The sequence below is a fragment of the Amblyomma maculatum genome, chromosome 2, assembly GCF_055883805.1.
Source record: "Amblyomma maculatum isolate TAMU_Amacu chromosome 2, ASM5588380v1, whole genome shotgun sequence".
Taxonomy (NCBI): Eukaryota; Metazoa; Arthropoda; class Arachnida; order Ixodida; family Ixodidae; genus Amblyomma; species Amblyomma maculatum.
In genome coordinates this window covers 223,790,745-223,802,823 of record NC_139345.1, presented here as the reverse complement: position 1 = coordinate 223,802,823, position 12,079 = coordinate 223,790,745, and the positions used below count along the sequence as shown (strand labels likewise).

Genomic DNA, 12,079 nt, shown 5'->3' with positions numbered 1-12,079 from the left:
GGTAACCGAGGACAACTGTCGAGCCGCCTCTTCCCGCACAAACTGTTGTATTCTGCTGGAGAAGCGCTGATCCTGAGAGCACCGGGAAGATCCAGTTGCTTCATTCGAAGAAATGGTACGGCGCATCATGAGATGCTGTTTGTGGAGCTCGTCATAAGTCTGACATAAAGAAATGTTGTCAGAAACAGTTTGGGGGGTCATGTGGAATGCGTCCTCTTCAATTCCTTTGAGGACATGCTTGATCTTCTGTGATTCAGCCATAGGTGGGTCAAGGCCGACAATATCATCTATGTAGCTTGTGAAATTTTCGCCTTTCTGCTGGACACGGGAATCCAACCATTGTTCAGAACCACAAGCTGGCGACATCACTTAAATTGAAGACGACTTGGTGAGCTTGACGTGGTCATCCCACTTATTGTAGGCACTCAAACGCTGGTATGAAGTCAGCCAGTCCTCTACATTGCTGTCGTCCGTGCCGCTGAAGATGGGTGGGTCGGGCTGCCGCACTGGTCCCGAACAGGTGATAGCACTGGGAACAAGCAGGCCAGACTGGGTTGTGGCGTCTGTCATAATGGTAGAGCTGGGCAAGGTGCGACTTCGGAGGCAACACCTCCGGAGGCGACACCTCCACCAAGTGTAATGAGGTGGTTTAGGTAGTTTTCACGGCAATATATTTATCTTATTAGCAGCAGCTACAAAGGCCTGCACTCTGCAGTGACAGCTCGAGCTTCGTCCACTTTGTCATCTTCACAACTTCATCGTCTTCGGCGTGCGATGTCTCCGTTTTCCTCTTCTTTCTGCTGTTTCACAGGTCAGGCATCTCTTACAATATATACGTAACAAACATTCTCTCCTTCTTTAATGTACATCTGTACCCTCAGGGTATTATATATAAATAAATAAATATTAACAAATGGAGAGAGATTAACATGGAGAGATATCATAACTGAGTGCGCGGTAGAAGTAGGCGGTAGGATAGTTAGGATACCGGTAAGCTGTCTAAGGAGACGAAAGATTTGATTAAGAAACGCCAGAGTATGAAAGCTTCCAATTGAACAGACCAGATCGAATTGGCCGAGATCAAAGCTAATCAATAAGCGCAAGGTGGCCGATATAAGGAAGTATAACATGGAGAAAATTGGGCATGCTGTAAAGAACGGGGGAAGCCTTAAAGCGGTAAAGAAGAAATTGGGCATAGGCAAAAACCAGATGTATGCGATAAGGGACAAAGCGGGCAATGTCATCACTAATATGGACAAGATAGTCAAAGTAGCCGAGGAGTTCTATACAGATCTCTACAGTAGCCAAAGTAGTCAGGACCGTAATGAGATTGGCGGTAGGGAAAAACAGTCAGACGTTCCACCAGTGACAAAGGACGAGGTCAAGAAAGCACTAGAAACTATGAAAAGGGGGAAATCAGCTGGAGAGGATCAGATAACTACAGATTTGCTGAAGGACGGGGGGGATATTGTGCTAGAAAAACTGGCCACCCTGTATACGCAGTGCCTGGTGTCATCGACGGTACCGGTACCATGGAAGAATGCAAACATTATCCTCATTCACAAGAAAGGGGACTCTAAGGACCTTAAAAATTACAGACCAATCAGCTTACTGTCTGTTACGTATAAGGTATTTACTAAGGTAATCGCTAATAGAATCAGGACAACCTTAGACTGCAATCAAGCAGGGTTTCGGAAACGGTACTCTACTATCGATCATATCCATACCATCAATCAGGTGATAGAAAAATGCTCGGAATATAACCAGCCCTTATACATAGCATTCATTGATTACGAAAAAGCATTTGACTCAGTTTAAACCTCGGCGGTGATACAGGCGTTGCGAAATCGGGGTAGACGAGCCGTACGTGAAAGTGTTGGAAGATATATATAGTGGCTGCACAGCAACCATAGTTCTGCATAAAGAAAGTAACAAAATTCCCATAAAGAAAGGTGTTAGTCAAGGAGACACAATTTCCCCAGTACTATTCACAGCTTGTTTAGAGGAAGTATTCAGAGACTTGGAATGGGAGCAGTTAGGGATAAGGGTAGATGGAGAATACCTCAGTAATCTGCGATTTGCTGATGACATTGCCTTGCTAAGCAACTCGGGGGATGAACTGCAAATAATGATTGATGACCTAGACAGGAAAAGTAGAAATGTAGGCTTGAAAATCAATATGCAGAAGACTAAGGTAATGTTCAACAGCCTCGGAAAGAAACAGCAGTTTACATTAGGTAGCGAAGTACTGGAAGTAGTAGGCGAATATATCTACTTAGGACAGGTAGTAACCACAGATCCGGACCATGAAAAAGAAATAACAAGAAGAATAAGATTGGGATGGAGCGCATTTGGCAAGCACTCACAGATTATGACTAGCAGCTTACCGGTATCGCTAAAGAGGAAAATATATAACAGTTGCATCTTACCTGTACTCACCTATGGGGCTGAAACGTGGAGGCTAAGCAAGAGAGTTCTGCTTAAGTTGAGGACAACCCAGAGGGCGATGGAACGAAAAATGGTAGGGGTAACATTAAGAGATAGGAAGCGGGCAGACTGGGTCAGAGAAATAACTCAGGTTACCGACATTCTAGTGGAAATTAAGAAGTGCGAAGAGAGGATAACCGATGGTCACTGAGGGTAGCAAACTGGATTCCAAGGGAAGGAAAGCGTAGCAGGGGGCGGCAGAAAGTTAGGTGGGCGGATGAGATTAAGAAGTTCGCAGGGGTCAAGTGGATGCAGCTAGCACAGAACCGGGTTAAATGGAGAAATATGGGAGAGGCCTTCGCCCTGCAGTGGGTATAATCAGGCTGCTGATGATGATGATTAACAAATGCAAATACAGTTGATTCCGGATATACTGAACCTGGATATATCGAATTATTGCCTATATCAAACAGTTGAAAACTCCCCTTAAGAATCTCATGCAAATGGGTAGTGCTATTTTTCGCGTATATAGAAATCTTTCGCTCCGGCATATTGATAGATCGAACTCCGTGCTGCACCCCCGGCGAGCCGCCGCTTGAGTCTGGCCATCCCCTCCTCTTTCTGCATGGCGGCGACGGTGTTCTATGCAGTCACGTTATCTTGACTCTCTAGCGGCGTCAGCGGCATCCAGCGGTATCAGTCGGTCGCTGCTAGCGCTGGGGGGATGAAAGGGGGGCGGAGCTGGTTACGAGGCCGACGCCGACGCGAAACCCAGGAACGGACGCCAAAGAGCTGCGCTCTAAAACTATGTTTGGTTGGGATAGAACTGTCATATTTCGAGGTGTAGGGGGAGAATCCTTGGTTCTGCTTGGTATTTGTTATGTAAATGTCGCAATTGCTGGTCACGTGTTTAGAACTGAATTTACGGTGCTTCCTCGCTCTACGCATGAAGTTATTCTAGGTGCTGACTTTTTACAAGTGTGGGGCAACTCTCGACTTTAACAGTAGCGGGATATAAATAAGCCCTAGCCTTCGATCAGCCCTCATAGAAGAATCGCCGCCGACTCCCCAAGCATTTTCTGTCTTGGAAGATACCGTCATTCCGGTGATGTCCGCCATCTTTGGCCCAGTTGTATCCTCGGGAGCGGTTTCCAATGCCTTCGACGCTCTGGTGGAACCTGCTTCTCTTGCTGGCGCGAAACAGAACGTGTTGGTGCCCCGCAGTGTTGTTCGAGTGAATGGGGGCCGTGCCACGGTTTGGATCGTCAACCTTTCAAACGAACCTGCCGTATTGCCGCTTGGTTTGAAGCTCGCAGACTTCGAAGAAGAACACCTTTCTATGCACATTGCCGCATTCAGTGACGGCGCTGCTCGTTCAACTCGACAGCCTGATCTTGCAGATTCCCAGTTCCAGTCCATGATAAACGAATCGCTACCCACGAGCGACCGCCAGATATTGATGGAAGTTCTTAAAAAACATGTGGACGTGTTCGACTTTGCTCGAGATCAGCGACAACCGATTCCATCTTCCCACACCCATCACATGATCGACACTGGGTCTGCACACCTGATTAGATAGACACCATACCTTGTCTCACCTTCAGGAACGCAAGATAATTGACGAACAGGACCGTGATATGATGCAACGGGGAATTATTCAGGAATAGTCTAGCCCGTGGGCAGCCCCTGTGATTCTCGTGAAAAAGAAAGATGGCACATGGAGATTTTGTGTCGACTATCGCCGTCTCAACACTGTCACAAAGAAGGATGTATATCCGCTCCCACGCGTTGATGATGCCATTGACTACCTCCATTCAGCTTCCTACTTTTCTTCTATTGATTTACGGTCTGGATACTGGCAGATCCCGATGCATCCGAAAGACAAAGAGAAGACTGCGTTTGTGACTCCAGATGGGTTATATGAATTTAATGTAATGCCTTTCGGGCTATGCAACGCTCTGGCTACCTTTGAAAGATTTATGGACACCCTTTTGCATGGACTGAAGTGGCAAATTTGCATGTGTTACTTAGATGACGTGGTGATTTTCGGGAGGACATTCGCTGAGCATAATAGCCATTTAGCTGTTGTACTTAACTGCATGGAGAAAGCCGGTCTCGTGCTGAACTCTAAAAAGTGCCGCTTCGGTGAACGCCAGATCGTTGTGCTTGGGCACCTGGTTGACAAAGACGGTGTTAGGCCCGACCCACGAAAAATTGAAGCTGTCAGCTGCGTCAAAGAGCCGAAGTCTCTGAAAGAACTGACTTTGCTCTTACTTTCGGCGCTTCATCCCCAAGTTTGCTGACGTAGCCTACCCGCTCACATGCCTCTTGCAGAAAGATATTCCTTTCAAATGAACTCCCGAATGTGATTCTGCGTTTCACCAGCTCAAGCTTCTTCTTACCTCGCGGCCCATTTCAGCCCGACAGCTCCCACTGAACTCCACACTGACACCAGTGGCATCGGCGTAGGTGCTGTGCTCATACAACGGCATGGAGGGAATCAACTTGTTGTCGCTTATGCTAGTCGCACCCTCAGCAAGTCAGAACGCAATTATATCGTGACGAAGCAAAAGTGCCTTGCCATTGTTTTCGGCGTACAGCAGTTTTCGCTCGTACCTTTATGGACGTGCTTTTACAGTTATCACTGATCATCATTCGCTTTGTTTTTTTTTGCTCAAAAAACACGACTTAAAATGAACAAGGTAGACAGGACAAGCGCTTAATAACAACTCAGGTTTTTATTGACGGAACATTTGCTTAAATACAGCAGCTGCTCTTATCAACAAGGAGAAGAAAAGAAGGGACTTCGCATACATACATATCAGATCAGCACAGATCCCATCATCGCACGAGGGAATGCATGCTTCGAGTTTTAATTCTGCGCAAGATAACTGAATTCTTTTTTTGAGAGCAAAATTGAAGGATTGCTGACACATGAGTTACCCGATTTTTCTGTCTCATTAGCCTCAATTATCTCTCTTCCAAGTTGTGTCTTGCAGTCTCAAGTGAACACGTATGTTGGGCCTTCGAGTCCAGAGGCAACAAGCCCTTGCTTCCCTTCAGCACGGCACACTCCAAAGCTGTAAAACGAGGCATTGTGAGATCGTGCCTTTCCAACGCTCTGAGCAAGTCCTGCCTGCATTTGGTAGGACGCAGCTTTGACATCCAGTTGCAGCGCCTATCAAGCGCAGGTTACCTGCCGGCCTTGCTGGCATCAACTGCCGAGAACCTGCTGAAGAAACCAGCCAGCATGCCCGACCAAACTGACCGGAAGAAAGTGGCGGCTATTCCGTACATTCACGGAATCTCGCATAATATTAAGAAGATCGGTGCTATGGCTGGTGTTAGAGTGGTTTTTACCGCTCCAGAAAAACTCTCCAGGATTTGCAAGAGAGTGAATGCGGAGGATGCGGCCGTCGCTTGTTCGAAGCGTCGCCAGCAGCGCTTCGGGGCTTGTAAAAAGAGTGTTGTGTACTCGATACCGCTTGCCTGTGGTAAGCAGTATATTGGCCAGACTGGGAGGTGCCTTAATAAAAGGCTGAGGGAGCACGCAAGAGATGTCAGGAACAATTCAGGTAGCAAAATGATTGACCATATTTGGAATTGCCGCAACTGCACTCCCGCGCCCGAAAAAACGTCAGTACTGCGCCGGTGCAAGACACAACTTGGAAGAGAGATAATTGAGGCTAATGAGATAGAAAAATCGGGTAACTCGTGTGCTAGCGATCCTTCAATTCTTCTCTCAAAAAAAGAAATTAGTTATCTTGCGCAGAATTAGAGCTCGAAGCATACATTCACTCGTGCGATGATGGGATCTGTGCTGATCTGATATGTATGTATGCGAAGTCTCTTCTTCCCCTCTTCTTGTTGATAAGAGCAGCTGCTGTATTTAAGCAAATGTTCCGTCAATAAAAACCTGAGTTGTTAGTAAGTGCTTGTCCTGTCTACCTCGTTCCTTTTGTGTCGTGTTTTTTGCGCAAAAAAAACAATGTTTAGGCACCAACTAGCCTGCAAAAGCATACTCGCATCATTCGCTTTGCTGGCTTGTGAATCTGCGCAACTCCTGCGGTCGGTTGGCTCGCTGGGCATTACGCCTTCAGGAGTTCAACTTTACAGTGTCGTACAGAAGTGGTCGCCAACATGCCAACGCTGACTGCCTCTCGTGGCTACCTCTCGCTACTACCCTTTGCGATGGCAACTTTGACGACTATCTTGCTGATGTTTCCATCCAATTTCCGGATCTTGTCACATTCCAATGGGAACAACGAAAAGATCAAGATTTGGTACCACTTTTTGAAAAAGCTCGTTATCCGGCATCTGAAAACCCTTTCTGCATTCGCAATGGTTTGCTCTACCAAGAAAATTACTCATCTGGCGGTGCGCGCTTTCTGCTAGTCATTCTGGCTAGCCTCTACTCCTCTGTTCTACACGCTATGCACGATGACGCTACAGCTGGGCACTTGGGGTTTGCCAGGACACTTGCCCGCATTAAGGAACGTTTCTACTGGGCAAATATGCGTCGAACTACTCAGAGTTATGTGAACTCCTGCGTGCAGTGCCAGCGGTTCAAGCTCCCCACGACTTCTCCGCCGGGCCACTTACATTTGGTGACACCACCGACCACACTATATGAGCAAGTGGATGTTGACCTCATAGGCCCGTTTCCCCGCTCGTCCAAAGGCAATCGTTGGGTCATCGTGTGCGTTGATCACTTCACGCGTTTCTGTGAAACTGTCGCCATCTCTTCCGCCACCGCCGCTGACGTCTCTTTCTTTCTTATTCACACTGTCGTCCTTCGTCATGGGCCTCCTCGTGTCATTATCAGTGATCGAGGCTGCTAGTTTAGGCATATGTTGTGGAAGAGCTTCTGCACTATTGTGCTTGCCAGTTGCGTCACTCTACGCCGTACCATCCCCAGACAAATGGCCTCGTTGAATGTGCAAACAGGACACTGACGAACATGCTTGCGATGTATGTTGACTCGCAGCACAAGAACTGGGATGACATGCTTCCATTCATTACTTACGCCTATAACACCTCGAAGCATGAGACAACTGCTTATAGTTCATTTTTCATCCTTTACGTTCGTCCGCCTCGACGGTCTCTCAACACCATTTTGCCATTCTCTCTTGACACCAAGCCTTTTGTTTCAAGCACCCTCTGCCGTGCTGAAGAGGCTCGTCGGATCGTCCGATTACACACCCTGGCCTCGCAGGACCGCTCTAAGCTGCGCTACGATCGTCGACATCAGGATGTCTCCTACCTTCTTGGCAACGTAGTGTGGCTCTGGATACCTGTCTGCAAGCGTGGTTTGTCTCAGAAGCTGTTGTTGCTATACACAGGCCCATTTATTGTGCTCACACCCATCAATCAGTTGAATTACATCGTGTCTCGCCAGAGTTCCCAAGGCCGCCCCTCTCGGAAATCACAGGTAGTCCATGTCGCAAGAATGAAGCGCTGCCACTCTCGGGACTCTGACTGGCAGCCCAGGCAGGGGCTTCGCCTGTGAAGGGGGAAATGTCAGGCATGCGCACAGAAGAAGACAAGGAAGGGAAAAAGAGGCTCTCGAGAAGAGAGGTTGAGGAAGAGGAAACTCACTAACGGTTGGTTAGCGCACCAGGCTGTGCTCTGTAAATAAACCTTAACAATATTATATGAAAATGAAAAGCAGCGATTCATTTTTCAGCCTTCCCACTGTGGCATGAAGCATTCCCTCTGTAGCGAGGAAATAATGCCACATGTTGGATCTTCTTGTCATTTTTTGGCCCCAATCATTAGGTGTCCTTCCCATTATGTGTCATTTGATGTAGAACCCTATTTTACTCTTCTACTTTTGGCTTTAGCTCTGTACTCAAGTGACTAGCCAAGATCATAGAAAGAGCGCATTCTGTGTATACATTTAGGCTTTCATGTTTGAGAGCACTTGCTGGTTGTGCCTTTGCTGTGCGAACAGCTAGCATTCAATGGGGATGTCATGGATGAACAGCGTGGGGTTAACAAGCTGAACGATTCACATATTCAGTTACTCACAGATTGTTATCATTATTGAAATTGAAAAAGTCAAAACTCTAAGCTGCTTGCAAAAACGTTGACCGCTTTATTTAATTATACAGTAACAAAAAAATATAGAACGCTATTAGCATGTGCATCACATATATGTGTGTTTGGTTAATTGTTTTGTTACCACCAACCATACTGGTAGGTACCTCTTTGTTGTTGAAAGTGTCCCTTCCAACGAGATTCTCTCATTGTGGGTGTGTCTCAAGATAACTGTCTGGTCTCCTCTCTAGAGCGGCTTCGCAGCTCTGTGCCTGATGGTTGTGCCAACAATGACTTGCAGGAGAACCTGATCCTGGCAGCCTCCAATGACTTCTCCAGCCGGGTGTGGACGCTGAGTGACCAGCGGCTGAGGGTAAGCACCCTTTCCCCTTGTGTTCAGCACGGGAGACAAACCTGTCTGTGCCCTACTGCTTCGCGATTAGGGCGCTCGACTGCTGATCAGTCCCACATGCAGCGGCTGCTTTTTGGAAGAGGTGAAAAGCAAGGCACCCATGTACTGTGTAATGCCATCATCATCATCATCCGGACCATACCCATTGCAGGGCGAAGGCCTCTCCAATATTCCTCTGATTAACCCATCCCTGTGCTAGCTGCATCCACTTGCCTTTGCGAACTTCTTAACCTCATCCGCCCATCTAACTTTCTGCCGCCCCCTGCTAAGCTTTACTTCCCTTGGAATCCAGTTTGTTGCCCTAAGCGACCATCGGTTATCCTCTTTCTGCACTACATGCCCTGCCCATTTCTTCTTCTTGATGTCCACTAGAATGTCAGTAACTTGAGTTATTTCTCTAACTCACTCTGCACACCAAGATACTTTGTTGGGCGAGTTGGTAAACATCCATTCTTAATAAAAACAGCACGAACAGGAGGACACGAGACAAGAGAAAAGGAAGCAACAGGACAAGCGCTGAGACAATCCTTGAAGTGGCGGAGTGCCGTATATTCTTGTCTGAGATGTGGAGGCAAGCCCGCCACTTCAAGGATTGTCTCAGGGCTTGTAGTTTCCTTTTATCTTGTCTTGTGTCCTCCTGTTAGCGCTGTTTTTATTAACCACTCTGCACACTTCCTGTCTCTTAATGTTACCCCCCTACCATTTTTCTTTCCATAGCCCTCTGCATTGTCCTCAACTTAAGTAGAACCTTTTAATTAGCCTCCACGTTTTAGCACCATAGGTTAGTTGTGGTAGGATGCAACTGTTATACACTATCCTCTTGAGTGATACCGGTAAGCTGCTAGTCATGTTTGAGTGTCTTCCAAATGCGCTCCATCCCAATCTTATCCTCACAGTTATTTCCCTTTCATGGTCTGGATCTGTGGTCACTACCTGTCCTAAGTAGACATATTTGCCTACCACTTCCAATGCTTCACTACCTATTTTAACCTGCTGTTCCTTCCTGAGGCTATTGAATATTACCTTAGTCTTCAGCATATTGATTTTCAAACCTACCTTTTTACTTTTCCTGTCTATGTCATTGATCATTCTTTGCTGTTAATGCCCTGAGTTATTTAGCAAGGCAATGTCATCAGCAAATCGCATATTACTGAGGTATTCTCCATCTACCCTTATCTCTAACTGCCCCCATTCCAAGCCTCTGAATACTTCTTTAAGCAAGCTGTGAATAGTACTGGGGAGTTCATGCCTCCTTGCCTAAGGCCTTTCTTTATAGGAATTTTGTTACTTTCTTTATGCAGAACTATGGTTGCTCAAGTTACCGACATTCTAATAGAAATTAAGCAGAAAAAATGGGCATGGGCAGGACATGTAGTGCGAAGAGAGGATAACCGATGGTCGCTTAGGGTAACAAACTGGATTCCAAGGGAAGGAAAGCGTAGCAGGGGGCGGCAGAAAGTTAGGTGAGCGGATGAGGTTAAGAAGTTTGCTGGGGTCAAGTGGATGCAGCTAGCACAGAACCGGGTTAATTGGAGAAATATGGGAGAGGCCTTCGCCCTGCAGTGGGTATAGTCAGGCTGATGATGATGATGATGGTGGTGGTGGCTTTGCAGCCACTATAGATATCTTCCAGTACTTTTATATACGGTTATCCGCCTATCCCTATCCACCTTTTTACAGACGATTGCGTCCTTTACCACCGCATATCTACTGACAATGATCAGTTTCTGCTTCAACGCAACTTAGATCTCATAGTAACCTGGTGTTCTACATGGTTAATGCAACTGAACATTTTTAAATTCAAGTTCGTGCATGTATTAAGAAAGCATAACAATCTCAGATATCCGCACTCATTAAATTCTGCACCACTCTTCGAAACAGAATCATACAAATATCTTGGTATCATTATGAACAACAAACCGGGTCCGAACATATTGGAAAACTTTGTACAGATGCTTCCAAATTGCTTGGTTTTATCAGACGATCCCTCGCCTTTTCACCCCATTCCGTCCGTAAACTCGCCTACGAAACTTTCATTCATTCTAAACTCGAATATGCCTTGGTGATCTGGAATCCCTATCAGACCTATGTAATCAATCACCTTGAAGCCATCCAAAATCGTGCGGCTTGTTTTATCGCATCCCATTATGACAGACGAGATAGCATAACTAGTATCAAGAAATTTCTCGATTTTCAGCCCTTTGCACTTCGGCGCAAAATTTCACAGCTTTGCTTATTTCATAAATTGTACTGTAACTTTCCACAGCTAAGAAACTCTGTCTTCCATCTGCTGCTTCGCACTTGATGCCGACTTTTTAACTCTTTAAGCTTACAACGCATACACGGCTCCACAGTGTATTTCAGGTACTGAACTATGTTCCGCGGTTCATGTGTGTGTATGTGCGGTTCATGTGTGTGTATGTGTGTGTATGTGCAGACGAGACGTACATGGACAGCATGGTTGTCAAGGTGCGGTTGGTGCGCTCGGTGAGACCGTAGGTCTGCGGATGATACGGTGTCGAGTGTCGGTAGTGTGAACCACAAAGTCTGAGCATTTCTTCCACGATATCAGCAGTGAGTTGCCGACCACGATCACTTATAACACGGGGTGCGCCATGGCGAAGAATAACTGAATGCAAAAGAAACGACGAAACATCAGCAGCCTTTGCGGTAGCGAGAGCAGCAGTCTCCGCGTATCTGGTAAGATAGTCAATGCAGACGATAGCCCAGTGGCAGCCACCTACAGTCCTTAGAAAAGGAACGAGCAGGTCAATTCCAATCTTTTCAAAAGGTGAGTTAGGTGGCTTGACGGGTTGTAAAGGTCCAGCCAGCGTGGTGGTGCGTGCCTTAAGTCGTCGGCATTTTTCACATGTCGCAACATATTGCTTGGTGGTCTTATAAATTTGTGTCCAATAAAAACACTGGCGAATTCGGTGCAGGGTACAACAGAAGCCTAGATGTCCAGAGGTAATATCGTGCATGGCATGCAAAACTAGTGCACGGAGACTTTTTGGGACGACCAAAAGGAGGGCAGCACCGTCAACTGAGTAGTTCTTGAACAAAGCACCATCTTCGATAGTAAACTGCATTGACTCTGCTCTTCCTTCTGCCTCTTGTATAAGAGGCTGTAGTGACCGGTCGTTGCGTTGTTCTCTCCTAAAGGTCACCATACTAGGAAACGTCGACGCGATTGAGGCTAAA

The 12,079-nt window shown here is 46.6% G+C and overlaps 1 protein-coding gene across 3 annotated transcripts in view; it reads left to right on the top strand.

The window, feature by feature from the left end:
* LOC146201375 (autophagy-related protein 16-1-like) overlaps window positions 1–12,079 on the top strand; it is a 204,753-nt gene that overhangs the window by 112,754 nt on the left and 79,920 nt on the right. For all 3 annotated transcript variants that reach the window (XM_084595800.1, XM_084595803.1, XM_084595801.1), the window contains one exon: window positions 8,768–8,839. In XM_084595800.1, coding sequence (XP_084451926.1) covers window positions 8,768–8,839 — 72 coding nt within the window. The remainder of the gene's footprint in view (window positions 1–8,767; window positions 8,840–12,079) is intronic.